Raw genomic sequence first — 22,945 nt, 5'->3', positions numbered from 1 at the left:
CCACGAAGTTCATCGTCAAGCTTTCGCTTTCTTTAGCAAGACTAATCGAGGAATATAGACAATGTCACGTTGGCTCTCGTAAGATCCTCTACAATGTTGCACAAACTAAACGAGTCACAGTAACAAATCCGGACCGCTAAAGTGTTGCACGTCGAAACTTTTAGTTAGGGACTTCTCGGAACTCTCCCTGACCTCTCTCTCTCTCTCTCTCTCTCTCTCTCACGCTGTCCTTGAACCGAGGTCTTCGCGCGCGGCATACCCCACTCCGTTCGTTTCGGCGGGCTTTTGCCCCTGCGCGCTCGACCGTCGCGCACTCCCAGCCGCACGCGCACCACCGAACCACCAATCACCACCAATCTGCAACCAGAAGATAAGCCATCCGACGAATCAGCATCCAGCTAGAGGACCCCAATTTTCCTATTGGACAAGGGAGGAAGAACCAGAAGGAACGCAGGAATAAAACTTGTTTTCCTCGGGAAAATCAGACAGACTTTATTCGACAGTCAAAGAAAGTAGATCATAGAGCTCTATCAATAAAGTACCAGTTTTTGCTTAAAATATTCAAAGTTGTACAACTCTCTACAACCTTTCACGAGCAGAGCGGTTCAGCGCTCCACGGGCAACCGAACCACATCAAATTCCCTACATCCAAACAATTCAGACCGTAACAATACATATGACCAATGGTCGAAGTCATCAAATTTAAGGATATGAATATAAAAATTATTAAAAGTTTAATCTTTATTAGTCCATCTTTAATTTAATCTTTATGCCGTTACTAATGTCCTCTTTTTATCCAATGGCTAATAGATAATAAAATAGATATTGTTTTTAATTATTTAAATATGTAATTGTAAATAAACGGCAACATAAAATTTAAATTTTTCCCTAGCTTCCCTAGTTTGGGGATATAAATATCAGACATGTCAATACATAAAGTTTTCATCTCTAAATAAGTACTCTGTGGTGAATTTACAAATATAAACAATAAGTGCGCATCTTTCGCAAATTTTGTGGTGATCTTCGCGATCATAGATCGTACAGTTCCTTTTTTTATTTGTTATTTCTTCACAGTTTCTTGATGACAAAAGATTGTTTTCTGTAAAACGTATTTAAAACGTATACTAATCTGAATTTTATCTTCTCATGCCTAGATTTTGCGGTTCCCTGAATCTTATCGTAATATTTTCAGTTTATAAGCTTTTGTACATTAGAACTCACGTGTGAAGTTCATACGTTTTTTATACGTTACGATTCGAGAAAATTAACATCCTACTTTTGAATTCTTCGATGAAGTAAACTTTAGTTCTGTAGTATTACTATGACAAGTTCAAAGGAATCCGCAGCAGAAATACCAATATCACGTACGAAGTTTAAATTGATTTGAGGTAATTAATTATTGAACATCTAATGATACAATTATTTTTCAATGTTTAAGCGGCCGATCATGAATTCATCGTCCCAAAAAAGTCGGTCAAAGTACTGGCTGATATGTCAGTTTGGGAAAAATCTGAAGCATATTTTGTAAGAATCAGAATACTACGTCATTTCTATTAGCTTTTATTATTTTAGGATTTTCAAGCATACTCAAAGATATATCTAAACCCGTGATATGTAACATTTATGATGAAATAATTTTATAGGAATACTTGGGATTTATATTAGCCTTAAATGAGTCTGTTCAAGGGAAAGCTGTGAATGTTGAATGCCCACAAAGTCCTGTGATAGGTAATGTAATTGCAATGCTTAATGAGTTCGATAATTGGATAACTCAGATACCTCCAACCGATCAACCTCAACGCTTTGGCAATAAGTCATTTAGAGTATGGTATGAAAGGCTCCAACAGGTAAATATTCATTGTTCTTATTTAAATTGCTAAGTTATAGCAATTTATAAGCATTTACATTGTAATATTCCAGAATGGGATGGATGAATTGCATAAAGTATTACCAAAAGAATTACATAGAGCAGTCCCAGAAATAATTCAGTATTTGAATGAGAGTTTTGGTAATCCAACACGTATAGATTATGGTACAGGCCATGAAATGGCATTCTTAATGTTCCTGTGTTGCATGTTCAAAATTGGTGCATTTAAACAAGATGACAAAGTTGCGGTAGTTGTAAAAATATTTAATCGGTAACATGCTTTTCATATTATATATAGTAACATGTACATTATTATTTAATATTATATGTCATAAGTATTTCCTTCTCTTCAAGGTACCTTGAATTGGTACGCAGATTACAAATAACATACCGAATGGAACCGGCAGGTAGTCATGGTGTCTGGAGTTTGGATGACTATCAATTTGTTCCTTTCATATGGGGAAGTGCACAATTGATTGGTAGTTTCTTCATCTTTACACTTTTGTTAAAAATCATTAATGATTGTTAAAGATATATTCTCCTATAATGTGTTAATATTTTAGGACATCCCCAACTAGAACCTCGTCATTTTGTTAATCCAGAAATTGTTGAAGCACATAGCAAGAAATACATGTTTCTTGGTTGCATTGAATTCATTTCAAAGGTTTGTATATACTCCTAAACGCTTATGTAGATAGTTTACACGAGTACATTACTAACAATAAATGAATATTAAAAAATAATAAATATATATACAATTTGTAGGTAAAAATTGGCCCCTTTGCTGAACACTCAAACCAATTATGGAATGTTAGTGCAGTTTCATCATGGGCCAAAGTAAATAGTGGTCTCATTAAAATGTACAAAGCAGAGGTACATATTTATTATTATCATTAAAATTCAGTGGCAGTAATAAATTAATGTATGTAGTTATACATGTTACATTTTGATTATCAGGTTCTTGCAAAATTTCCTGTTATTCAACACGTTTTATTTGGCTCTCTGCTATCCATAAAACCGGCATCTGCCCATCCTGTTGAACGAGTACCTTGTCAGGATCGACCTATAAAATTACCACCACCATGTCATAAATAATATCACAATATTACACGAATATGCTTTATACTTGTTGGCGTAGATTATAATACATATTCAATATTTATAATAAAACTGTACATTACCTCCTTACATTATTTATTGTCCTATCAGGTTTAATAAGCATATTCAATATATTAATGCTTTAAACTCTATATTATTATTTATTTTGTTGAACTTGTATAATTAGTAAATTGTTAAAGATAAATAAGTTATTTACTAATAGCAATGGTATCGACATTAGAACTGCCTGTTACTTTGTATACAAATAGACATCTACTAATGAAAGTCTTTCATTTCATGTATACAATATTTTTTGTAGACATTAGCAGACAAACTACGAAATGAAGGAATTATTTGTGAATGCATAAAGTGAGACATAATTTCAGTATTTCAAAAAATTAAAATGTGTAAAAAATATATTATTATTATTATATTTCTTTTAGTAATAATATTCATAACAAATTCTGAAAGATCAAGCGGATTATATATAGATAATGGACTTGATCAAACAATATTTCACCAAGTTGGCAGTATCGAACAAAAACGGGAAATGGAGTTTAATTTGTTAAACATTCTAGGACTATCTAAGAAGCCAAAGAGAATTAAACGAAGAGCTTTATTAGTAAAAAGATCTGCACCCAAATTTCTGCTAAATATTTATAAAAATGTTTTATCTAATGAAGAGAACAAATCATTTTATGACAAATATGAAGACATGGAGGAATTTGATATAAATGGTTATGATATTAGTATTATTGATCAGAGTGATTTCATTATGACTTTTGGAGCACATAATCCACATTCAGGGAATGCATCCAAAACGAATAGAGGAAAACGAATTTGGTTTGATGTGTCAGAAGTTCCACAGGGGGAACATATAATCTCAGCTGAACTACGACTTTATCAGAGTCTAGAACAACGTTTTGATTATAATAAGAATTATACAATAGCATTACACAGGGTGGCTAAAACTAAAAATGGTAGACGAGTCAAACATTATATAAACTCCGTTAATATCACAACAGATAAAGAAGGATGGATAATTTTAAATATTAGTCAAGCACTTGAATATTGGGTTGAACATCCAAAAGAAAATCGGGGTTTATTTGTAGCTGTGCATGATGCTGATTATATCGGTCACATTCTGAGACCAGATGATATTGGAATTGTAGGCGTTTCAGGAGTTCCCGATAAGCAACCATTCATGGTTGGTTTCTTTAAAAATACTGAAAAGCAAATCAAGCGTAATATACTTCAAAGGCAAAGAAGAGACCGACCGCAAAAATTGGATTTTGGTAGCATAAACGTTCAGAATAATCCATACACCGATTTTGGAAATCATAGAAGAAGATATTCATGTAATATGAAAACTTTATACATCAGTTTCAAAGATCTACAATGGCAAGATTGGATCATAGCCCCAGAAGGATATGATGCTTATTATTGCAGCGGGGAGTGCAATTTTCCATTGAACATTCATATGAATGCAACTAATCATGCTATTGTGCAGACATTAGTGCATCTTCTGAAACCAAGGGAAATACCAAAGCCTTGTTGTGTGCCAGCAAAACTGTCACCAATATCAGTACTATATTTTTTAGATGACAGCAATGTTGTCTTAAAAAAGTATCAGAATATGGTCATTAATAGATGTGGTTGTTATTAAGTTTTATTTAAATTATCTTTATATTAAAATTTTAATAAATAAAACAATTGATAGTATTTTTAAAATGATGTATTTATAAAATTTTATAATAAAATATAACAGTAATAATAACGTGTTTATAAAAATATTAAATGTATTAAAAATTATGTTACAAAGACAGTTTCTCTTCATATAAACAGCAGAATATAATGCCAGATATAAACTCCTAAATATTTAAAGCTTAGATTGAGTCATTCCTTGTTCAACAATTCCATTTTTTATCAAATCAGAAATTTCATTGCGATTAAAATTTAATTCTGTTAAAATTTCTGTGGTATGCTCGCCAGGTTCAGGAATTTTTTCATGTACTTTTGATTTCCCAGAAGTGGAAGATAAACGTGGTGCAGGATTTGGAATTACTAAATCATCTTCCAATGTTATAAATGTATTTCTTTCTCTGTTATGCACATGATGTGTAACTTCTTTTACTTCTAAAACAGGAGTTACACATGCATCTGTGCCGTCAAATATAGCACACCATTCTTTTTGAGTTTTTTCCTTAAATATCTTTTCTAATTTCATACGATTTTCTTCAAATTTATCAAACTGTGGCATTTCAGCTTCTGATAGGCCAAGTTTCTCCAAAAATATATTGTAAAATTGTGGCTCAAGTGCACCAACACACATATATTTTTTATCTTTTGTTTCATAGGTATCATAAAAATGTGATCCACTATCTAATCTATTTGAAAGAATAACAGGTATGGTTTATTCGCAAAATTGTAAAGTGAGATAAACAATACTAATTTAAAAATACTCACATATTTTTACCACGTGAGTTTTCCCACAATTGAGGTACATTTCGGGTTCTAAACAACCAACTTCCTAAATATGCTGATCCATCTACCATTGATGCATCAATCACTTGACCAACATTACTTTTGTTACGTTCTAATATTGCTAATACTATTCCAAAAGCACAAATTAATCCACCACCACCAAAATCAGCAACAAGATTCACTGGTGGTGTTGGTTTTTCATTAAAACGACCAAGTAAAGACAATAAACCTAGATTTCAATGAAACTAATATAATACAATTTAATATAGAAAACAAACCATTGCACCCATAAAACTTTTTATTACCAGATAAGCCTAAATAATTAATATCATGACCAGCCATATCTGCATATGGTCCTTTTTGTCCAAATCCTGTTAATCTAGCATATATTAATCTTTTATTTATTTTCATAAGATCTTGCGGACCCAGTTTTAGTTTCTCCATTACACCTAATAAACCAATTATTAATTTTTGTACCTTATGAAAACAGATGTAGTAGAAGGTATATAATGAATATTAGAAAATACTAACCAGGTCTATATGGATCTATAATTACATCAGATTGATTGCTCAATTTTTTAAATATTTGAATACCCTTCTCATGTTTTAAATTCAATGCGATTGATCTTTTTCCATGGCTAAGACAATCAGGAATTACCACAGGTGCATTAGCCTGTAGATAACAAATGATAAATTACTATTGTAATATTATAGAGAACATAAAAACGAAATCCTACGATTATTATATAAAAAATTTATTTCAAATAAAACTTATGATGATACTTAATATAAACGAATTAAAATATCTGTTTAATTTAAAGTAAAGAATAATCTCACATTTCTTATACCTTGTCTACTTTAATAACTGTTGCACCAAACTCAGCTAATATCATCCCACAAAACGGGCCTGGTGCCAGACCAGCTAATTCTAAAATTTTTAATCCTTTCAAAGGCATTTTTACGCTAAGTATAATTAATAGCGACTTCTTATTTATAAGCGATGAGTTTACATTTTTTAACTACTATATTATGTAATCTAATTACATATTTAGATATATGCATATTGCATAAAGGCTGAATTTTAATGCAATTTCTATACATGCCGATTATTATATTAAGAAGAAACATATGTTATTCAAATTTGTATAAAGTACGATTCTGGAGAAATTTGACAATTTATATGTAGATATTTTAAAGTTGGTATTCCAATTTTAAATGTTTAGAGAAATAACATTAGGTGATGTTGGTAATACCGGCGCGTGCCCTCCACTCGGTGTAAGGAAAATAAATATTGTTGTCGTAACCTGTAAGAAAATAGATTTAATATTTTATAAAAGGGTCTCGATTAAAATATTATCAGAATGAATCCAACAGAACCAACAAGTACTGAAACATTAAGGTAATTTAATGTTAAAAAGGTTTGGAAGTTATTATACAATTTTTTTGTAACACGATCTTGTATAATGTGCCGGTTCACAATTTATAAAAACCGACTTTTGCAATAATTACTACGGTGGAGTATGAATTGTTTCTATATGTTATAATTTTAATAAAGTATAAAAAGATATAATACTTTTAATTTAAAATTAATAATCTATAAATTTACAGTTCCAAAATGAAAGATGTTATTGATGTATTGGCTATGCAAAGAGAAAAGCGGAATACTTTACAAAAAAGTATTACAATTGATTATACCAAAAGTAGTGACAGTTTCACAGTTTCAAGATTTATTTTCGAGTGTGGTAGGTACTTCCTGTATACAAGGTAGAGAATTTCCACTGTAGCTGTGATTAAATTTTTTTACTAATTTTGTAAATTACAGGGTTGAAACTAGAAGCTCATCCATTAACTATTGCGACAGCTGCAACTTTGTACCATAGGTTTATAAAGGAGGCTGCCCCAGGAGGCTATGATAACTACGTAAGCAACTACAGAACTAATTCTAATGTAGACTTATTCATTTAGCATAATTAATATTTATATAAATTTTTTATATATTTCAGCTGATTGCAGCAACTTGTCTTTATCTAGCAGGAAAAGTGAAAGATGACATTTTAAAAATAAGAGATGTAATGAATGTCTCTTATAGCACACTACACAGAGGATCACAACCCTTAGAGCTAGGAGATCAGTATTGGAGCATGAGAGATGCAATTGTTCAGGCAGAACTTTTAATTATGCGTATGCTGAAGTTTCAAGTGACTCCAGTACATCCACATAAAGTAATTATTACTTTAATAAAAGAGATGGTTAAAATGTATGTTATGACTTAGAGCATTATGTAATAAAATTTTCTTGTTTTAGTATATGCTGCACTATCTAAGGTCCTTACAGGCATGGTTTGGAGAAGAAGAATGGTCAAAGTATCCAGTTGCAAAGACCAGTATGGCACTTCTACAAGACTTTCATCATTCACCTGCTATACTTGATTATCCACCAAATTTAATAGCCATTGCCTGTATTAATTTATCACTACAGATTTATGGCGTTGTAGTACCATTAATGGACGAATGTGACCAACAACCATGGTTCAATGTAAGAATTGAAAATCGTTAAAAATGTTAATATCGTAAATTATTTACTATGAAATAGACTATCTATGTAATTTTCAGGTATTTTGTAAAGACTTAACAAGGGACAAACTTTGGGAAATAATGGAAAAGGTCATGGCTGCATATGATGAAGAACCAGAAACAAGAGATAACTGATGCATTTTAGTTCATTATTAATGTATGAAACATTGAAACAGCTTGTATATTGACACAGATCTGGTACTTTCCTCATAAAAACTGGTATCAACAGAGTACAAAAATAAATGAAGATTGTCATTGAAATAAATTTTTTATTCTGTGTTTCGTAATTTTTGTTATAATATTCAGTTCTTTCATATATTTATAAACAATGTAATAATAAAAGTATAAAGTTTATATGTACTTCAGGATCATTTTTACACATTCACTACTAATCAAATGAAATATTAATGCCAACCCGATCCAAACATACTGGTTAATTTGAATTCTACTTGTAGTCAAATTTTATTTATATTTTGCAATGTTGTTTTAATTTTGCAAGGCCTTAATTTTATCATAATCAATGTTTTTAATAACTCTGTTTTATATTGTATATACGAGAAGAAATTTAGTTCACATATTTACCGCTACGTGGTTATAGTATTTTGTAGCCGATAAACGGAAATTTGTTTAAAAATCATAAGTATGGCAATTTATGCTATAGATCCGATGCGTGAAATTCTTAGGAGTATTTTGACACCAAACATTATAATTTTGTGCTACTGATTATCAAGATAAATACAATTCAGTTCTGATTATCATGGAGTTACATATTTGATTCCAATTAATAATAAAGGAATAATAGAGGAGTACTTAATTCAATTGCATTTGGCAGTGTCTCGGTTCTGAGCTTTTTTGTTTGTCAAATTCAAATAAAAACATCATAATAATTAATAGTATATATATACATATGTATATGAACACCCTTAACAGGGAACAGTAATGATTTAATGAATACATAAATTTACAAAGAATAGTTATTAATTTAAATAGAATGTTGATAACATTTTCCTCAATTTCATCAATTTAAAGAAGTTTTTAATCTACATTAGTTTTTTCATAATACTTTTATAAATATTATTGATTGCTGGAAAAACGACTTCAACAACTATCGACAAGCATGAAGTTAGCTTCGCTAGCAATCCACTATTATTATACATATATAGTTAAATGTGTATATATGTACATATAATAAACATTATCTTTGTTGGAATACAGAAGATTGGTTTATTTATTGCACTGACATACGAACAGAGATTTACTAAAGTGTTATGCTCGTTTCATAGAGCAGAAGCTATGTCTTTAATTCACAAAAACGTTGAACATGACATTGTTGCGCGGTGAATATTTACGAGGCTTGTCAAGTGAGAAATTTGAAATAGTTAACGTTTGTCAACAAACTATGAAATAAAATGACTACAATGGAAGAAAAAGATAAATCATTCTCATTGAAGAAGGAACGAGACGAATTCGATATCCTGGATACCGATGATGACAATACTAGTCTCGAAGATATTAATAATCTTTTGTCAATATCATTACCTTCACTTTCGACGAACAAATTTCAGTTTCCCATCGATCCAAACGATGAATTTCTTCGATTGACTACGAAGGCATGTTTCATGAACACAACAAAATAATTTCTTAAAATGTTAATCATTTAAACGTGTACTTCCATTTGCTAGTAAATAATGATTCTCTTGGATTTTTACAGTCTGGTGCTTGTCAGTTTAAATTCGAATTTTTGATAGATGTTTAATTTGAATCAATGTTTTGGATTACAGGTTCGTGCAGTATATTATTCTTACCTCCATAAATGTTTACTCACCAATTACATTCTTTACTATAATGATAAAGACAAAGATATATCATGTGAACAATTGAAAAAATGTGCAAATCAAATGGAATTGCATGCTGTTCGATCATCTTTAGAGGCAACTTTGTATAGACAAAATATGTTGAAGATGGTAAGTTTATCATATTTATGTAAATTAGCAAACTTATTAGTTCAATTAACAGTAAAAAGTAAGACACTAATAGATTTCAGATGTGAAGTCTTACACCTTGGACAAGAAAGCTTATAAGAAGTTAGTAATATTTTTAGAAACTCCACCAACGAAAGTAGATGTTGGTGTTCAGACTATTAATTCGTGGGCAGAATTGGAAAAAATTGATAACATTCAAAGTATTTGCATTACGTCTAATTGTGAAGAATTGTCTTTTGAGGAACAAAAAGACTTGCCTCTCAAGGGAGAAGTAGACGCAATAGATACAAAAGAAATTCAAAAGGATATATCTGATAATTGCAACAATACAGCTTCACCCACTGTGAATTCTACTTGCTGCAATGAATTAGAACAGAACACATTTAAAATTAAGTTGGATGAAGATCTATCTGATACAATAACAGTCAAGGAAAAAGTAATTAAAGAAGAATGTGACATATTCAGTTGCACACAGGACAATTCAAATACTCAAATGTTAAATAATCCATCCAATATTCAAAATGAGGATGAACATTCTCAAGATTCACTTTTGCAACACATGGAAGACATGTTTTGTGACAGTGATGATAGTAGTGATTTAATGACATTAATAGAGAAACATTCAGGGGTAAGCAAGGCTAACGTGGACAAAGAAATCAATAAAATATGTTTGGAGACAGAATCTTTTTTTCCACTTAATTCCAATGACTCTATTTGTATACCTGAAAGCAATGACAGTACAAAGTTTAATGTTAAAAGCAATAATGTAAAACCATCCAATGTAAATACTGGGAGATATAGTTTTAGTTATTACAAAGAAATGAAAAATAGGGAAGCCAATAAGTTGTTAGGAGTAGAAAATGATACTCCTGAAACTAAACAAAAGCGCAAGATGCACAGCATTTGGTTTGTTGAACGCGTGTATCAGGTTTCAAAGTTAAAGACAAAAATGACCGAGCTGTCTCTAACGAATTATAGAAAACACAGAAGGATAAGAGAAAAATTTATTGAACTATTCGGAGAATCGGACGACGAAGATATGATGCCAGATTCACCAATCTGTATTGAAGAGCATTTAACTGCATGTAAAGAGAGGATAGCACCATGGATAGTAAAGCATCTAATGCCATTTTATAAGAAACGAAGAATAAAGAACAGACAGCTTTTTAAAATAGTTGCAAAGCACATAGCCGATATGCTTATTATTGAAAATACTTTTCCTGGTGAGTGACCATTAATATAATATAAAATACATTTAATAAAAGTAATGTGCTACAGCGTGAAATAAGTAATATTTATTTTTGTATTTTCAGAGCAAGACTGCGTGAGCAAATATATAGAAACATATTTTAAAAATAAAAAATTCATTAGAACTAAACAGGATGTATACTTATAAGTATAAATACATAGTCTTAATTCATTAAAGAGAAAAATTTATCTTAATACAATTGGATTACTAGCGCCATAATTATTTAACTTTGAAAAATTTTAAATTTAGATGTAGTTTAAGGCAACAATGTACATATTAGTTTCAAGATAGAAACGCAATAAAGAAGTATGTTAAACGTTGATTGTCCAAAGGTATGCATACAAAAGAAATGCAGTGTAAATGGAAAAGCATAGTAACGATTTTTCTTGTAGAAATGTTTCCTTATGAATCATATAAAATTGTTAGTTGAATTTTTTTTACAGTTGCATTTTCATTAATAACTTCCATATGTATATATATATATATATTTTTAAACGAAGTAGAAACGTTTATTAAGACTTTTTTGTTTACTAAATACCAAAGCTTTAAAGTAGTATGTAAGTCACAGTCTTAATCATCTTTTATATCTCTTAATATTTATAGTGATATACAATACTCCTGTGAATATGTGAGAGTCTATGTATGCGTGTTAATGCATACACAGGTATATATGTACACTAGTATAATAGAGTATAATGAAAACTTAAATGAGAAACAGTAGAGAGAAACAGCTTTCTTTTTCTACGCCCTGTACACAGTCCCTTTGACAATTACAAACTTTTACGAAATGTTGCTTATAGTGTAAATTTAAAGAATATAAAAACACAACATAGAAGTTATTGATTTTACTGTTGGTTCCAGTACAATATTATTTCTGTATTCTATTGTCACAATAGAACAAGAAGTATATAACAAGGAGATTCAAAACGCCTTAGTTATATATACTTTTATCATTAATAAACAAAGAATTACGTTCAGTAAATTTTCGATTTCTTAACACTCCTTTCACGTAGAGAATATGAAATTATAAACAATTTTTAAGAGATTTATCTTCACTTTTTAACTGAATTATATCTTATTCTTCTAGTTGCAATAGCACTGTTTATACATTAATTTATATGCTTTTTACAAGTTGTCCAATGGAAAACTGTAACTCGCAAATATTATACTCTTCTTCTATTTCTCCTTATCTTACTCTAAATACTTTTGATTTGAAAATATATGTTTGCAATGATACCACAAATATATACAGAATTTTACTCAAATTGTCTTTAAAAAAAGCAAGAGAAAACTACTTATTACTGTTAATATTGAACAACTTGTAAATAAATAGCTTTCGTCTTGATATTTCAATTCTAAGTCATATTTTGGGATTCATAAATTTCGTATTTGTATATTAATTGAACTGTTGCATCTAATATTACTCTGCAATCTCTGAAAGTAATAATAAATATAAAATTATATACTTTTTTACGAAAAGCCAATGTTATTTCAATATCATTAAACAAAACGCAAATAAGAAAATTGTATCACACTGATTCAGTGAGTTATAATGACACTTAGATCCTTCCGAATATGTAATACACAAAGTTTTAAACACAAATACTTCCAAAGAAACAGGTTTTGTAATTTGACATCACAGCATTGAAAGCTCGATTAAATATTGCATATAAATATAGAAGGATCCCTTAAAAAATTTGAGAATAAACTTTTAACATAGTCAAATATGACTTTAAATATTGAAGGTGGGGAGGAAAATATACTTGCAATGAATCTTATTGTAACCTATGTATTACGTATTTTTCCAGGTACGTAGTTCTTGTCTATTACAGCTTCTTGCAGAAACATATGTAAACATCTTTCATTCTGAGCTAGTGGATGTCCTGCTATTCTGAAAAAATAAATTATTTATTATTTAAACAAATTAAGATTACAAACTACAGTAATAAGCTATAGCTTTCCAAGTTACAAATATACATACTTATTAACGAATTCCTCTAAGCCTTTCCTTCGATCTTCAATAAAATCTTCTTCAAAAATACCATCATCTCCTCGAAAAGGCATCTGGCGTTTCCAGGCCTTCCCTGGTAATGGAGGCACTACAATCTATAAAAATAGAAAATGTATTTTTAATGTAACATGAAAAATCTGTAAATACCTACATTCTATATGAAATAATAAATGTTAATGAAATTACCAACTGACCTTGCTATCCCTTTCTAATTCATTCCTTAGCCATTCAAAGTCACTATACCTTCTCCTCACTGTAGAATCTTTAACTTTAAAAACTGGTAGGTTTGTCTGAACAAAAACAAAAATTAACTATCATAGCCATTAATAAAACAGTTGATTACATCCTTTATTGACTATCGTAGCTTAAAAGAATATATATTTTACATTATATAAAATGTATGATTCATAGTGATGGTTCATTTGACATTTTGTACAAGTCATTTTATAAATGACTTCAATTTAAAGCAGTCGAAACATAGACATAAAATTAATACTAGATTATCCTTAGATAAACATTTGAAGTAAAACATGAGTTACTTATATTAATTACTGGTTACAGAATCATTAGTATAATTTAATCTATGATTCTATAAATGGACCCAAGCATCACATAAATTTTTGTATCTGTTCTTTTTTATCACCTAAAGTAAGATAACAGACACTGCCCATGATACATTCGATTGATGAACCTAATGACATTATTACAACGAATTCAAATCTTATTAATCTTCTATGTATTGAAAAATAACGCCAAACACTGAGAAGATACCTGATAGATGGCATTTAAAGACAGAAAATTAACAATATTGCGACCGGGCGCGTGCATCAACTGCAGTACACAATTTTGACCGGAAAGGAGACAATCGCAAATGTGCGCATTAGTTAAACGATTTATGAATTCGTGACGGAATGTAATTTGATTAAATTTATAATCTAAAGTCCACGTCAGTGCATTTCATTCGATAATAATACGCGGTGCTTTATATTTAAGCGGTAAAAAAGAAAATTGTCGCAGGAGATGAAATGACAAAGGTATTTTTCTAACCCATCGCGATATCAACAAAGGAGGATGAGTCTGTCAAACGAAAGAAATTTTACTTACCCTCATGCGAACTTCATAATCAGTATACCGTTTCTTGCCGACGCCGTGTGTGACTGGATTAATCACGTCAATCTCGAGGAAATTTGCAGGCGCTGCATAAGCGTCGTCTAGGGTCTGTTTTTTAACATTTAAACGGCGTGTCGCGTCCACGGTCGTATCTGCCATACCTAATGATTAAAAACTAATTTAACTGTTTCGAAGCCAGGTAGAAAATAAATCCAACACGACGGTTAAGGAAACTTCGTCAAATGACAGCGGCGAGAAACTTGACACAATTCGTTCTCATGTGTTACGTCCGTGGTCATGGCGCACGAAACTATACTTAGAGAGAAGACTCACGGATCAATTCGAATTGCATTTAACGTCGATGTTGATTGTATTTAAAACCTAATTAATCAAACCAAGTTCATGCATTTTAATTTGAAAGTGTCAAATTATATGACACAGTATTCATACAAACAAACCAGCGATGTTAAAAGAATCAACGTAAAGGATTGAAATTAATATAATTTTTGAATAATAGGGGCACTAATCTAAAATCAAATACCAGTTCTATGTGTTGCATGTTCTATGGAGAGAGTGATGCTATTTAAAAATATTTAAAAATTGATTATATTCACAACATATGAGACCTTCGAGTTATGGTTGATACGTTGCGAATAGAATATACATAGATACAACTAAGCAACACAAATTTCTGTTTAAACACGGTACGTCACGCAGTTACATACAGGAAAGAGTAAAAGTGAGTATATAATTTTTAAAATGAGATAAATCATTTTTTCTAATTTGATGAATCGACTTGTATTGTTTTGAGGTGTTAGACAACAAAGTTGGAAACGTAATTTTTTAACTTTTCATTGTCATTCCTTGCTCTTCACTATACGTAACTACAAGAATAAAAATACAAGTTGAAAGTAACAGCTAATGCGCATGTAACAACACAATCGGTTGTTTAATCGTATGATTGCATGCGTACAATTGAAGTCAGAAAGGAATGAAATGGAAGTGTATATATAATGGTCTTTATAAATAGCGCATGATCGATTATAATTTAACGATCGATCAATCTAGGATGTTAATCGAGAAGGGAATGATGACAGGCTACGCGAGAAGTTTTAAAGTAACGTTGTTTATTGTATAAAACAAACACACTCTCGACACAGAATCTTCTGTGCCCGCATATATGTATATATACATATACATATATATCTAACGTAACTTCTCACGATAGTGATAACATTTTGATATTCACGATACAGGTGATCTATAAAAAATCAGTTCGCTCACACAATAAGGTGTGAAACGTCCGCCGTGTAGGCGGCAGGGGACAGTCTGATATCATCGGACCGAGGTATTGGTCGCTGACGAATGTCACTATCACCTGGCCATGCCCGACCAGGACTCCGTGGGGTTAGGTTAGATCTAGCTACCGTGTCAACCGCCAGGCTGACAGTCGTAGGATCATTTAGGCCATTGCTTTGAATCCTTCGTTGGGCTGCTATAGAGGCTCGCAGGGTCTTCCGTTTCTGCATGAAAAATTAGGCTGAATTACAATCGTGGATAATGACTAACGCAAAAATCGCACTCGTTTCTTTACTTAAGCTAAATCTATTAGACTTACAAGTTACGTTGCACTGTATTTTAAAGCATAAAGAGCTCTTTCAGTGCACCTAAAATTTGTGTACTCGCAAGTACCAGCACCCAAAGAGCTACAGTCATACTTTGTACTTCTAATAGTAGCTTAACTGATACTGGAAGCTCATGTAAATACGATAAAGCTGATATAATAAATACTTGTGACCAAGAGCTATGAAGGGTGAGTTGGAAAAAATAGAACACCCAAGCAATTTCAGCAAATTAGGTCGAATTCGAGCAGGAGCTTTTGGTTCCAGTGTAAAAACACTGGTACCAGTTCACCAAAATCTGCTAAAAATGTTCAGATGTTCGTACCCGAAAGCTCACCCCGTGTAAACAAAAGCGATACTGATGCAATATATAGAGGTGGAGATTGTTGACTGTCTAGAAATAATGCTATCCTGCGGCAATAAAGAAGCCCGATTACATTCCTCATCCCCTAAAGCTGATAGAAGCAAAAACTGGTGCTTGGCCGAATTTCTGGTCGTTACTAGTTTTCAGAACTTCTTGTCGTCGCTCCTACTTCCTCCCAGCCGCCTGCGGTTTACTGATAAACACACAATTCTGAGGAGAGGACAACGATAGATATCGAACAGAAGAAAAGAGAAAGAACTGATTTGATTACTCCAGGGTAGATCCGCCCTTCGGTTTCCTCACCTCGATTGCTCCTCTCCATTTGTCCGCCGCGTGTCTCGCCAGTTCCATTTTCTTCTGTTTGCGGATTTGATGTTTCTTGTATGCCACCTCAATGATGATCAAACCGATACCACCGATGATCCCTACACCCACCACTATGAACACACCGGCCATGTTCTTAAGACCCAGCGTGTTTGGAGTGTTCTCTAGTTGCTCGCATTGCTGTATGTTCCCTTGGAGGATCCAATGCGTATCGAGGCTCTCCATGAAACCGCCTACGGGAAAAGTGTAGTAAAAAATTAGATTCCGGTGTATTATTAGGCTGTGGCCATCAATGCGAACACAGTGCTTCGATCGTCATAACTATAAAACGTGGATTGAAATTTTAATCTTGAGGATAGCTAAGAAGTCACGTACAAAACGCGGAGCTGGTCTCGTGGTCGCATATTTTGGTTCGAGTCACGCATAATGAGGCTAGCTTAGTACTATGGTTGAATGGGTTGAAATAAAAGTAGACACTTTTACTCTATTGATCTAATACGTTGTGACTGGTTATTACCAGCGTGAAGTGACTCTTACTTTCGTGAAAGTCTAGAATAGCCAGGGTCACAGCATCCGCCCACAAAGAGCCCTTTTGTAGGCCGATTCCGTAGCCAGACCGTCCAAATAGTTCTCCTGCAGTGACCAATTCACAATCCTGGGCAGCCTCGAATTCCAACCGAGAGCTGTCCCAGATAAAGGCCATGAGTTTTCTGAAAAAGGTATCACTTATCGTCACATCTTTACCTGTTATTCTCTCGTATTACACGCATTAAAGATTTCAAAATGTTGTTTTAAGGGCAATGACCCCTACCCAATTTTAATGTCCCTGATGGCTTCCTCAGCAGTGTCGTAATTATTTGCTTCCATGGTGCGATACATATTAGACAGTTCAACCTGTCGACGGAAGTACATATCCACTGCTGAGCCCTTCACAGTTGCACACGTGAGATTCTCCATAGTGTTTCTCAGCTGTACGCGAACAGATCTTTTTAGAAATAATTGATTTATCTTTAATTCGAAGTTTCGTATAAGAAATTGTGCAAGTTCTTACGCGAGCATCGTTGATTCCAGTTAATTTCGTTTTCGGCCGTTCCAGCACCAAGAATGCAGCCAAGTTGGCAGTGTACGAGGCAACGATAATCATCGCGAATCCTGCCCAAACCATGCCCAATACCCGCGCAGAGAAGCTTCTCGGAGTTCCTATTCAAATTACAGAAAGTCTCATTTGTCATGCAAAACTATTCTAATCTCAGATTCACCCTTCCCCCATTAATTCTGACATTTGGGAATGGCCACTGTAAACCGGCTGAAAAGTCATCCAAACTGTTCAACCTGTCGTAATTTTCCGTATCATCGAGCATTCTCGTTGCTGAAACGTGGCTAATATGAAGCACATAAGAATCATTGCGTGATTCCATTTTTGTCCTTGTTTAATCGATTTAATTATGCCTTCGTTGGCAAAGGAAGACATTAACGGTCGCTATAAATACGTTCCTTGGAGGTTCAATGTTAATGGTCGTTAGGAGATGGGGGACACGCTCCATAGTATAATAAAGAATTCCTTTTACACTGATTACAGGTAAAAGTGGACGTGGCTGCGCCGAGCTGAAGACCGTAAGTCTTCAGGAAGATTGTTGCGGGGCATCATAAATCAGAGCATGAAGGCTGTACGTAAAAGTTTACTGTATACTAAGGATGTTAATTTCCGTATTGCATGCGATGTTAGGAGTAAAAGTTTCGAACAACGATCCAGTTGGCAACTTTTTTTTTCGTCCCTATTATGTTTTTATAGATCCAATTTCAGATTTTAGTGTTTGCTGTTTTCCAGTTTCTTTAAAATCTCTAAGGTCGTTTTGATCAATACCTTCTCCGATTCCACTGTTGAGTAGGACTCCCCAGGCGAACCAGATTGCGCTGGACAAGTTGAGAGCATCCTCTTCGGTACCGTCAGTGTTTGCTAGCTTGAACCTCCCGAAGGGCGAGAACCGGTCGAGGAGGTACAGAACTAGAGCCACTACGTGCACCGACACCATCACCAGTATCCAAAGTGTGTTGCTGAATGGTTGCAGAAACGATACCAGGGTCGACGATCTTGAAGGCTGAGCGACCAAATTTACTTTGTATAAAAATCTGCAGAGAAATTCATTATGATTTTAAGATCGTACCTTTTTCTCGAGGATAGTGATGCCCTGGTACTTAAAAGGCTTGCTGAACTCGATGAATTCGGCGCGTTCTGGATTGATGGTTAAAGGAGCAACGATCATGTCAGCTCTTTCGTTGACTAGTTCCCCTATAAGTCCAGTCCACTCTTTCTTGCCGCCTGATATAGCATTCATTCATTAAGTATATTGTTCCTACTGATGAAATTGGTATAATTGCGTTTAAAAGACAGTTTTCAACCTGAGATATTCTTAATCATGTAGCTGCCGAATTGTCCATCAGGAGACAGAGCCAAACTGTAAGTGAAATTTATGGTCTCCGATAGCTTTTCTAACAAGTCCATGCAGTAGCCTTTGCAACAGTATGTTTTCGTACCTGAAGACGGTAAAAAAATTATTAAAACGAAGTTTTGTTTTTACTAAATAGATAAGGGTTCAAAATAAATAAAAAAAACTAAGAAAATAAATAAAAATAAAATAAGTGTTTATAAAATACATCGGTCGATTATATCAAAGAACTGTAGAAGATTTCACTGTTTACTTTCGTGTTCAGTGGCATTGAAATGAGGACATAGAATCTCTTCTGGTTGGCAGGATTCGGTCTCTGAGATCTCGCGAACATAGACGAACGGCTTCTCCTCGATCGTGAGCACTTTTAAATGCGTGGGGATCATATAACCTTCCGGCTTTGTTCGTGACCGACCAGGCCAAGTTATGCTTGATTCGTTCACCATTAGCTTCATCTTGGTGGTATTCTGTCCTACGTTTAACTGCAACATAAAATTTCTTCTTACTCGAATTCTTTAAAATAACCACAATACTTTTTTACGATACTATGATTTTCTTTATAGCTCACAATGGGGTAGAAATATTTTCCAACGGACACTCTTTCTCCTTTTTCCTGAATATTGATGATATGATACTCGGCGAATATCCGGTCCCCATTGTCGTCGAAAGCTACGTTTCCGGTAGTACCGTTCGGCAATACTTGTTTACGGATAAATCTAAAATGAGAAGGCATGGTAACATAAATCTTAGCCTGTTGATTTAGCAAAGATGCAAGTAGTGGAGTGAAAATCATACCCGAACAGGCTTTTCCCAGTTTCCCAAATGGTGCCGGAATCGTCGCAATCCTTTGGAGGCTCTGTGATCAATTCTGTTTTGTTCATTTCGTTCAACGCTTTTACCAGTACCAGCCTGCAACATACATCTCACTAATTACAGATGAAGGAAATTAATTTCTATCTCCACTAATAGTCTCCTCATAGGATATAGTGATCATATTTCGTACTATTCATTCTGAAGGAGTTAGCAGCTCCTGAATGAAGATGATCTTAATTTAAGCATTTATATTTAATACAAAACTATCTTAAATTCAATTTGAAAGGACTGCTCGATGGCAATAGAAAGAAGCAATTGTAGCATGCGGCATCTACGAGAAAGCTAGATGCAAGAAAGATCGTACCAGTCTGTCCCAAAAGTTTACTTGCATAAAGAAAAACTATTTCGGATTCGCCTCAATAGATAACGAAACTTTCGAAACAGCCTGGTACTTAAGGTAACAGAGCAGCTGGCGTCCGCGTAAAAAATCGCAAGCTAAGTATCGTTAGCGCCTCGACGAAGTTTTTGACTCGTAAGTCTTACATGCGCGTGTACCAGATTCTCTCACGGTTTTTTTCGATGGTGGAACACGGACAACATTATCTAGACACGAAGCTACACGCCAATGTATGGATCAGAAAAAGGAACTGACAGACTATCGTGGATGTGAGCTTCCTCTTTCTCCGCGTTAATTAATTTCAAGCCGAGAAGACCTTCCGGTGCGTTCGGCGCATCTAAGGCTTGCTCCGTGACGATCCAAACATATCCTGCGCCGGTCATGTTCAGGGCTGCAGCGTCACGGAAGATCACGTCCGCATCGGTTTTTCTATTTAGCAGAAGAGGGTATGGTCTGTATTTAACTAATCCAAAGTCATTAGAAAGAACAACGAGGGATACTTACGACGCATACAGCAAACACACTCTGGATTGCGCCAATTTCATGTCTATCAGCTGTTGTGTGAAATTTTCCAGACCTGGTTCGAACTCGATGATGGGGTCCACCTGTTGGGAACAATGTTTCGTAAATCTTTTCTTTGATAGCCAACTCTTTACTATTCTAACGAGGAGTACAAGTATACCATTGTTCCTAGACAAGATAGCAATATGCTCTCCTTTGTGTAGACCTACCTGAACTTTAATCTCTACATCTGCATCTAAGTTTTGCGAGGTGGTCTGAAACCGGCCGAGCAAAGCCCGGCCATCGGTGTCGGAGCTGTGGATGAAGATCACCTTCAAATAATTAAAATGTTTCAGAAGATCCACCCACACGTCTGCCTGATGCGAGTAAGGCGGTACCGTGCGCAGGAAAGAAACATGAATGTTCTGAAACATGTAAAAATCTGCTGTATATCATACGGACGTTTACATCCTGCCTCAGAATTCGTAAACGTAGAATAAATCTTTGGCACGTGTCACGTAATAATTCCGATAATGCGATGCTGACGTAGTGGAGGTATTACTTGGAAATCTTATTTGCGGCAACTTGGACGAATTTTCGTTTATTATATCGCAAAGTGTAATTAATCATTTACTTGGTTCTAATGGCAACAATCTTAAAAAATCATCTTCAACAAGAAACAAACTTGGTATGAAATGCAATTATTTGAATTGAAGCTTTAAGAGTCTCTCGATGCCTTAATGAGGTCCTTGAAACCTGTATCCATGAATTATTCAAGCAGCATTTTGCGTAAGGATTCGTCATTATCGCGGTTACGATTCGCAATGTCCGCAAGCCATATTCGACTCAAGGCTGGTATTATTTCCAGCCAGAAGGTTGGAAGATTTCAATGTCGTCAGGATCTTGGTTTTATGGAGATTAAAGGGTGAACGGGTCGACTCACTTTGTCGGAGAACGCCGAGTCTCTCGACGATATGCCGATAACGGGTATGTGGTAGAATCCGTTCGTGTAGGATACAGCTGCCGGCGACAAGTCTCCGGTCAGGGGGTGAGAGACCACCACCGCGTACACCCTCTTCGCGATCAAGTAATTGCACACGCTCAGTGCCATTTTAATTGGATTCGAGTCCATCTGGATCACTGTGTGCGTGTAGGACACTCCTTTCCGGACGTATTTCGAGTCTAAGTTTAAGTTCTGAAACGAATCAACATTGTCTCTTGTGATCAATCCGTTCCCAACCGGAGAAGGTTTTCATGCAAAATGAACAATGTCTACAGTGACAAAAGCATCGAAAGAAAGTATTAAAATTATTTCTCCTCTGAAAGCACATTCTTAAATTCGTATTTCATGCGATTGTGACGAATACACCCGATCAGCGGGTGGTCAGTTATTGGACGCGTGTCAAGGTTTTATAAACTGAAATATTCGAATAAGGGGCGGGTATCGAATGTTCTTTAAGGAATTCCATTCTAATGGACCCGCCTCGAGGACAACACATCCCCGCGTATTACTTACTTTGATTTTCTGCTCGAAATGGGCTCTGCTCTCGTTCGACAATACAGCGCCGATGTTGAAGAGGGTGGGATTGTTGGCCTGGAACTCGGCTTGCCCATTGTAGATTTCGTCGTTCAAAACAATTAGGAGGAGGAATAATAAGGCTCCTTCGTATTTCGCCATTGCTGGGGGGTCGATCTACAAGGAACAATACATTCTATGCTGTCTATCAAACGCTAAGGGAACGAAATCGGTAGAAGTTGGTTAAGAATACCGCTATTATAGCAAAATTATTGTTGATCGGTTTCCAATAATGATTACCGTCAATATTCTCGATAATACGAGATTCTAACGTGAACTAAAATTTTTGCTTGTTATTGGCTCCGTGTAAATAAAATCGAACGTACCGATCGGAGTCCAGCCAGAGACCGTTCACGCAATTACCGTGGAGTCGACGATTCGACTCATTTGGAAAACGGTTCACGCCCTTGCCGAGATTCCCTAGAAACGGACGACCAGCGTCAACGTCGAGCGCGAAGGTGGATCTGCGAGACAGAACTCGGGGACTCATTGATCCGTTCGGATGCTGCGCACAGTCTCCGTCCCCA

General features: G+C 34.4%; 6 protein-coding genes, 1 long non-coding RNA gene and 1 pseudogene across 15 annotated transcripts; 5 read left to right on the top strand and 3 right to left on the bottom strand.

Annotated features, from left to right (window-relative positions):
* Positions 1 to 928: 928 nt before the first annotated feature.
* On the top strand, positions 929 to 3,055 carry LOC144474059 (serine/threonine-protein phosphatase 2A activator). Its single transcript, XM_078188525.1, has 8 exons — positions 929 to 1,364; positions 1,439 to 1,524; positions 1,644 to 1,847; positions 1,921 to 2,138; positions 2,222 to 2,346; positions 2,431 to 2,531; positions 2,633 to 2,740; positions 2,825 to 3,055. The coding sequence occupies exons 1-8, from the start codon at positions 1,322 to 1,324 to the stop codon at positions 2,960 to 2,962; spliced, it is 1,023 nt and encodes a 340-aa protein (XP_078044651.1). The 5' UTR covers positions 929 to 1,321; the 3' UTR covers positions 2,963 to 3,055.
* Positions 3,056 to 3,515: 460 nt separating this feature from the next.
* On the top strand, positions 3,516 to 4,631 carry LOC144474472 (protein 60A pseudogene; annotated as a pseudogene).
* A 62-nt stretch (positions 4,632 to 4,693) lies between these two features.
* On the bottom strand, positions 4,694 to 6,493 carry Amacr (Alpha-methylacyl-CoA racemase). Its single transcript, XM_078188581.1, has 5 exons — positions 6,298 to 6,493; positions 5,981 to 6,122; positions 5,755 to 5,898; positions 5,432 to 5,678; positions 4,694 to 5,352 (listed from the first exon to the last, which is right to left on the bottom strand). The coding sequence occupies exons 1-5, from the start codon at positions 6,403 to 6,405 to the stop codon at positions 4,845 to 4,847; spliced, it is 1,149 nt and encodes a 382-aa protein (XP_078044707.1). The 5' UTR covers positions 6,406 to 6,493; the 3' UTR covers positions 4,694 to 4,844.
* A 220-nt stretch (positions 6,494 to 6,713) lies between these two features.
* Koko (cyclin Q) lies at positions 6,714 to 8,309 on the top strand. Its single transcript, XM_078188858.1, has 6 exons — positions 6,714 to 6,848; positions 7,058 to 7,191; positions 7,272 to 7,369; positions 7,453 to 7,671; positions 7,754 to 7,984; positions 8,062 to 8,309. Exons 1-6 carry the CDS (start codon positions 6,811 to 6,813, stop codon positions 8,155 to 8,157), a joined length of 816 nt encoding a protein of 271 aa, XP_078044984.1. The 5' UTR covers positions 6,714 to 6,810; the 3' UTR covers positions 8,158 to 8,309.
* A 942-nt stretch (positions 8,310 to 9,251) lies between these two features.
* On the top strand, positions 9,252 to 11,452 carry LOC144474203 (uncharacterized). Its single transcript, XM_078188857.1, has 4 exons — positions 9,252 to 9,632; positions 9,804 to 9,986; positions 10,060 to 11,227; positions 11,318 to 11,452. The coding sequence occupies exons 1-4, from the start codon at positions 9,432 to 9,434 to the stop codon at positions 11,398 to 11,400; spliced, it is 1,635 nt and encodes a 544-aa protein (XP_078044983.1). The 5' UTR covers positions 9,252 to 9,431; the 3' UTR covers positions 11,401 to 11,452.
* Snx3 (sorting nexin 3) lies at positions 11,449 to 14,682 on the bottom strand. Of its 4 annotated transcripts, none has more exons than XR_013494709.1 (5): positions 14,369 to 14,682; positions 13,459 to 13,554; positions 13,235 to 13,359; positions 13,021 to 13,139; positions 11,449 to 12,687 (listed from the first exon to the last, which is right to left on the bottom strand). XR_013494709.1 is itself a non-coding variant. In XM_078188859.1 (5 exons), the coding sequence occupies exons 1-4, from the start codon at positions 14,531 to 14,533 to the stop codon at positions 13,039 to 13,041; spliced, it is 492 nt and encodes a 163-aa protein (XP_078044985.1). In that variant the 5' UTR covers positions 14,534 to 14,682; the 3' UTR covers positions 11,461 to 12,687; positions 13,021 to 13,038. The 4 variants fall into 4 exon arrangements, 3 of the variants coding, with proteins under 3 accessions (XP_078044986.1, XP_078044987.1, XP_078044985.1); XM_078188859.1 differs by having other exon boundaries at positions 11,461 to 12,687; positions 13,021 to 13,144; XM_078188860.1 differs by having other exon boundaries at positions 11,449 to 13,139.
* A 320-nt stretch (positions 14,683 to 15,002) lies between these two features.
* LOC144474262 (uncharacterized) lies at positions 15,003 to 19,635 on the top strand. Its single transcript, XR_013494718.1, has 3 exons — positions 15,003 to 15,113; positions 18,264 to 18,351; positions 18,574 to 19,635. It is a non-coding gene; the product is annotated as an uncharacterized LOC144474262 (long non-coding RNA).
* Positions 15,491 to 22,862, bottom strand: Nmdar1 (glutamate ionotropic receptor NMDA type subunit 1). Of its 6 annotated transcripts, none has more exons than XR_013494715.1 (18): positions 22,745 to 22,862; positions 22,359 to 22,535; positions 21,786 to 22,037; positions 21,073 to 21,267; positions 20,846 to 20,946; positions 20,597 to 20,770; positions 19,927 to 20,040; positions 19,700 to 19,847; positions 19,385 to 19,613; positions 19,085 to 19,219; positions 18,850 to 19,004; positions 18,549 to 18,783; positions 17,736 to 17,884; positions 17,496 to 17,653; positions 17,222 to 17,394; positions 16,664 to 16,917; positions 16,334 to 16,570; positions 15,830 to 15,897 (listed from the first exon to the last, which is right to left on the bottom strand). XR_013494715.1 is itself a non-coding variant. In XM_078188941.1 (18 exons), the coding sequence occupies exons 2-17, from the start codon at positions 22,518 to 22,520 to the stop codon at positions 16,526 to 16,528; spliced, it is 2,679 nt and encodes an 892-aa protein (XP_078045067.1). In that variant the 5' UTR covers positions 22,521 to 22,535; positions 22,745 to 22,862; the 3' UTR covers positions 15,842 to 15,897; positions 16,498 to 16,525. The 6 variants fall into 6 exon arrangements, 5 of the variants coding, with proteins under 5 accessions (XP_078045064.1, XP_078045065.1, XP_078045067.1 ...); XM_078188941.1 differs by having other exon boundaries at positions 15,842 to 15,897; positions 16,498 to 16,570; XM_078188938.1 differs by lacking the exon at positions 16,334 to 16,570 and having other exon boundaries at positions 15,491 to 15,897.
* Positions 22,863 to 22,945: the final 83 nt, after the last annotated feature.

The sequence above is a fragment of the Augochlora pura genome, chromosome 8 (assembly GCF_028453695.1).
Source record: "Augochlora pura isolate Apur16 chromosome 8, APUR_v2.2.1, whole genome shotgun sequence".
NCBI classification, from domain to species: Eukaryota; Metazoa; Arthropoda; class Insecta; order Hymenoptera; family Halictidae; genus Augochlora; species Augochlora pura.
This window is presented reverse-complemented; position numbering and strand designations above follow the sequence as displayed.

What these genes read in the sequence shown, in the direction of transcription:
- LOC144474203 (XM_078188857.1), top strand. Translation starts at nt 9,432, where the DNA reads ATGACTACAATGGAAGAAAAAGATAAATCATTCTCATTGAAGAAGGAA. An exon ending in TTCTTCGATTGACTACGAAG is followed by an intron (nt 9,633 to 9,803) that starts GCATGTTTCATG and finishes TTTGGATTACAG; the next exon opens with GTTCGTGCAGTATATTATTC. An exon ending in TATTGAAAATACTTTTCCTG is followed by an intron (nt 11,228 to 11,317) that starts GTGAGTGACCAT and finishes TTGTATTTTCAG; the next exon opens with AGCAAGACTGCGTGAGCAAA.
- Amacr (XM_078188581.1), bottom strand. Translation starts at nt 6,405, where the DNA reads ATGCCTTTGAAAGGATTAAAAATTTTAGAATTAGCTGGTCTGGCACCA. An exon ending in CAGTTATTAAAGTAGACAAG is followed by an intron (nt 6,123 to 6,297) that starts GTATAAGAAATG and finishes TGTTATCTACAG; the next exon opens with GCTAATGCACCTGTGGTAAT. An exon ending in TATAGATCCATATAGACCTG is followed by an intron (nt 5,899 to 5,980) that starts GTTAGTATTTTC and finishes TTGGTTTATTAG; the next exon opens with GTGTAATGGAGAAACTAAAA.
- Koko (XM_078188858.1), top strand. Translation starts at nt 6,811, where the DNA reads ATGAATCCAACAGAACCAACAAGTACTGAAACATTAAG. An exon ending in CTCCAGTACATCCACATAAA is followed by an intron (nt 7,672 to 7,753) that starts GTAATTATTACT and finishes TTCTTGTTTTAG; the next exon opens with TATATGCTGCACTATCTAAG. An exon ending in ACCAACAACCATGGTTCAAT is followed by an intron (nt 7,985 to 8,061) that starts GTAAGAATTGAA and finishes TGTAATTTTCAG; the next exon opens with GTATTTTGTAAAGACTTAAC.
- Snx3 (XM_078188859.1), bottom strand. Translation starts at nt 14,533, where the DNA reads ATGGCAGATACGACCGTGGACGCGACACGCCGTTTAAATGTTAAAAAA. An exon ending in ATTATGAAGTTCGCATGAGG is followed by an intron (nt 13,555 to 14,368) that starts GTAAGTAAAATT and finishes GTTTTTGTTCAG; the next exon opens with ACAAACCTACCAGTTTTTAA. An exon ending in TTAGAGGAATTCGTTAATAA is followed by an intron (nt 13,145 to 13,234) that starts GTATGTATATTT and finishes TTATTTTTTCAG; the next exon opens with AATAGCAGGACATCCACTAG.
- Nmdar1 (XM_078188938.1), bottom strand. Translation starts at nt 22,520, where the DNA reads ATGGCGAAATACGAAGGAGCCTTATTATTCCTCCTCCTAATTGTTTTG. An exon ending in CAATGCCACTGAACACGAAA is followed by an intron (nt 19,220 to 19,384) that starts GTAAACAGTGAA and finishes TACCGTCTTCAG; the next exon opens with GTACGAAAACATACTGTTGC. An exon ending in AATGGAGAGGAGCAATCGAG is followed by an intron (nt 15,898 to 16,663) that starts GTGAGGAAACCG and finishes TTTTTCATGCAG; the next exon opens with AAACGGAAGACCCTGCGAGC.
- LOC144474059 (XM_078188525.1), top strand. Translation starts at nt 1,322, where the DNA reads ATGACAAGTTCAAAGGAATCCGCAGCAGAAATACCAATATCAC. An exon ending in AGCAGAAATACCAATATCAC is followed by an intron (nt 1,365 to 1,438) that starts GTACGAAGTTTA and finishes TCAATGTTTAAG; the next exon opens with CGGCCGATCATGAATTCATC. An exon ending in AAAAATCTGAAGCATATTTT is followed by an intron (nt 1,525 to 1,643) that starts GTAAGAATCAGA and finishes ATAATTTTATAG; the next exon opens with GAATACTTGGGATTTATATT.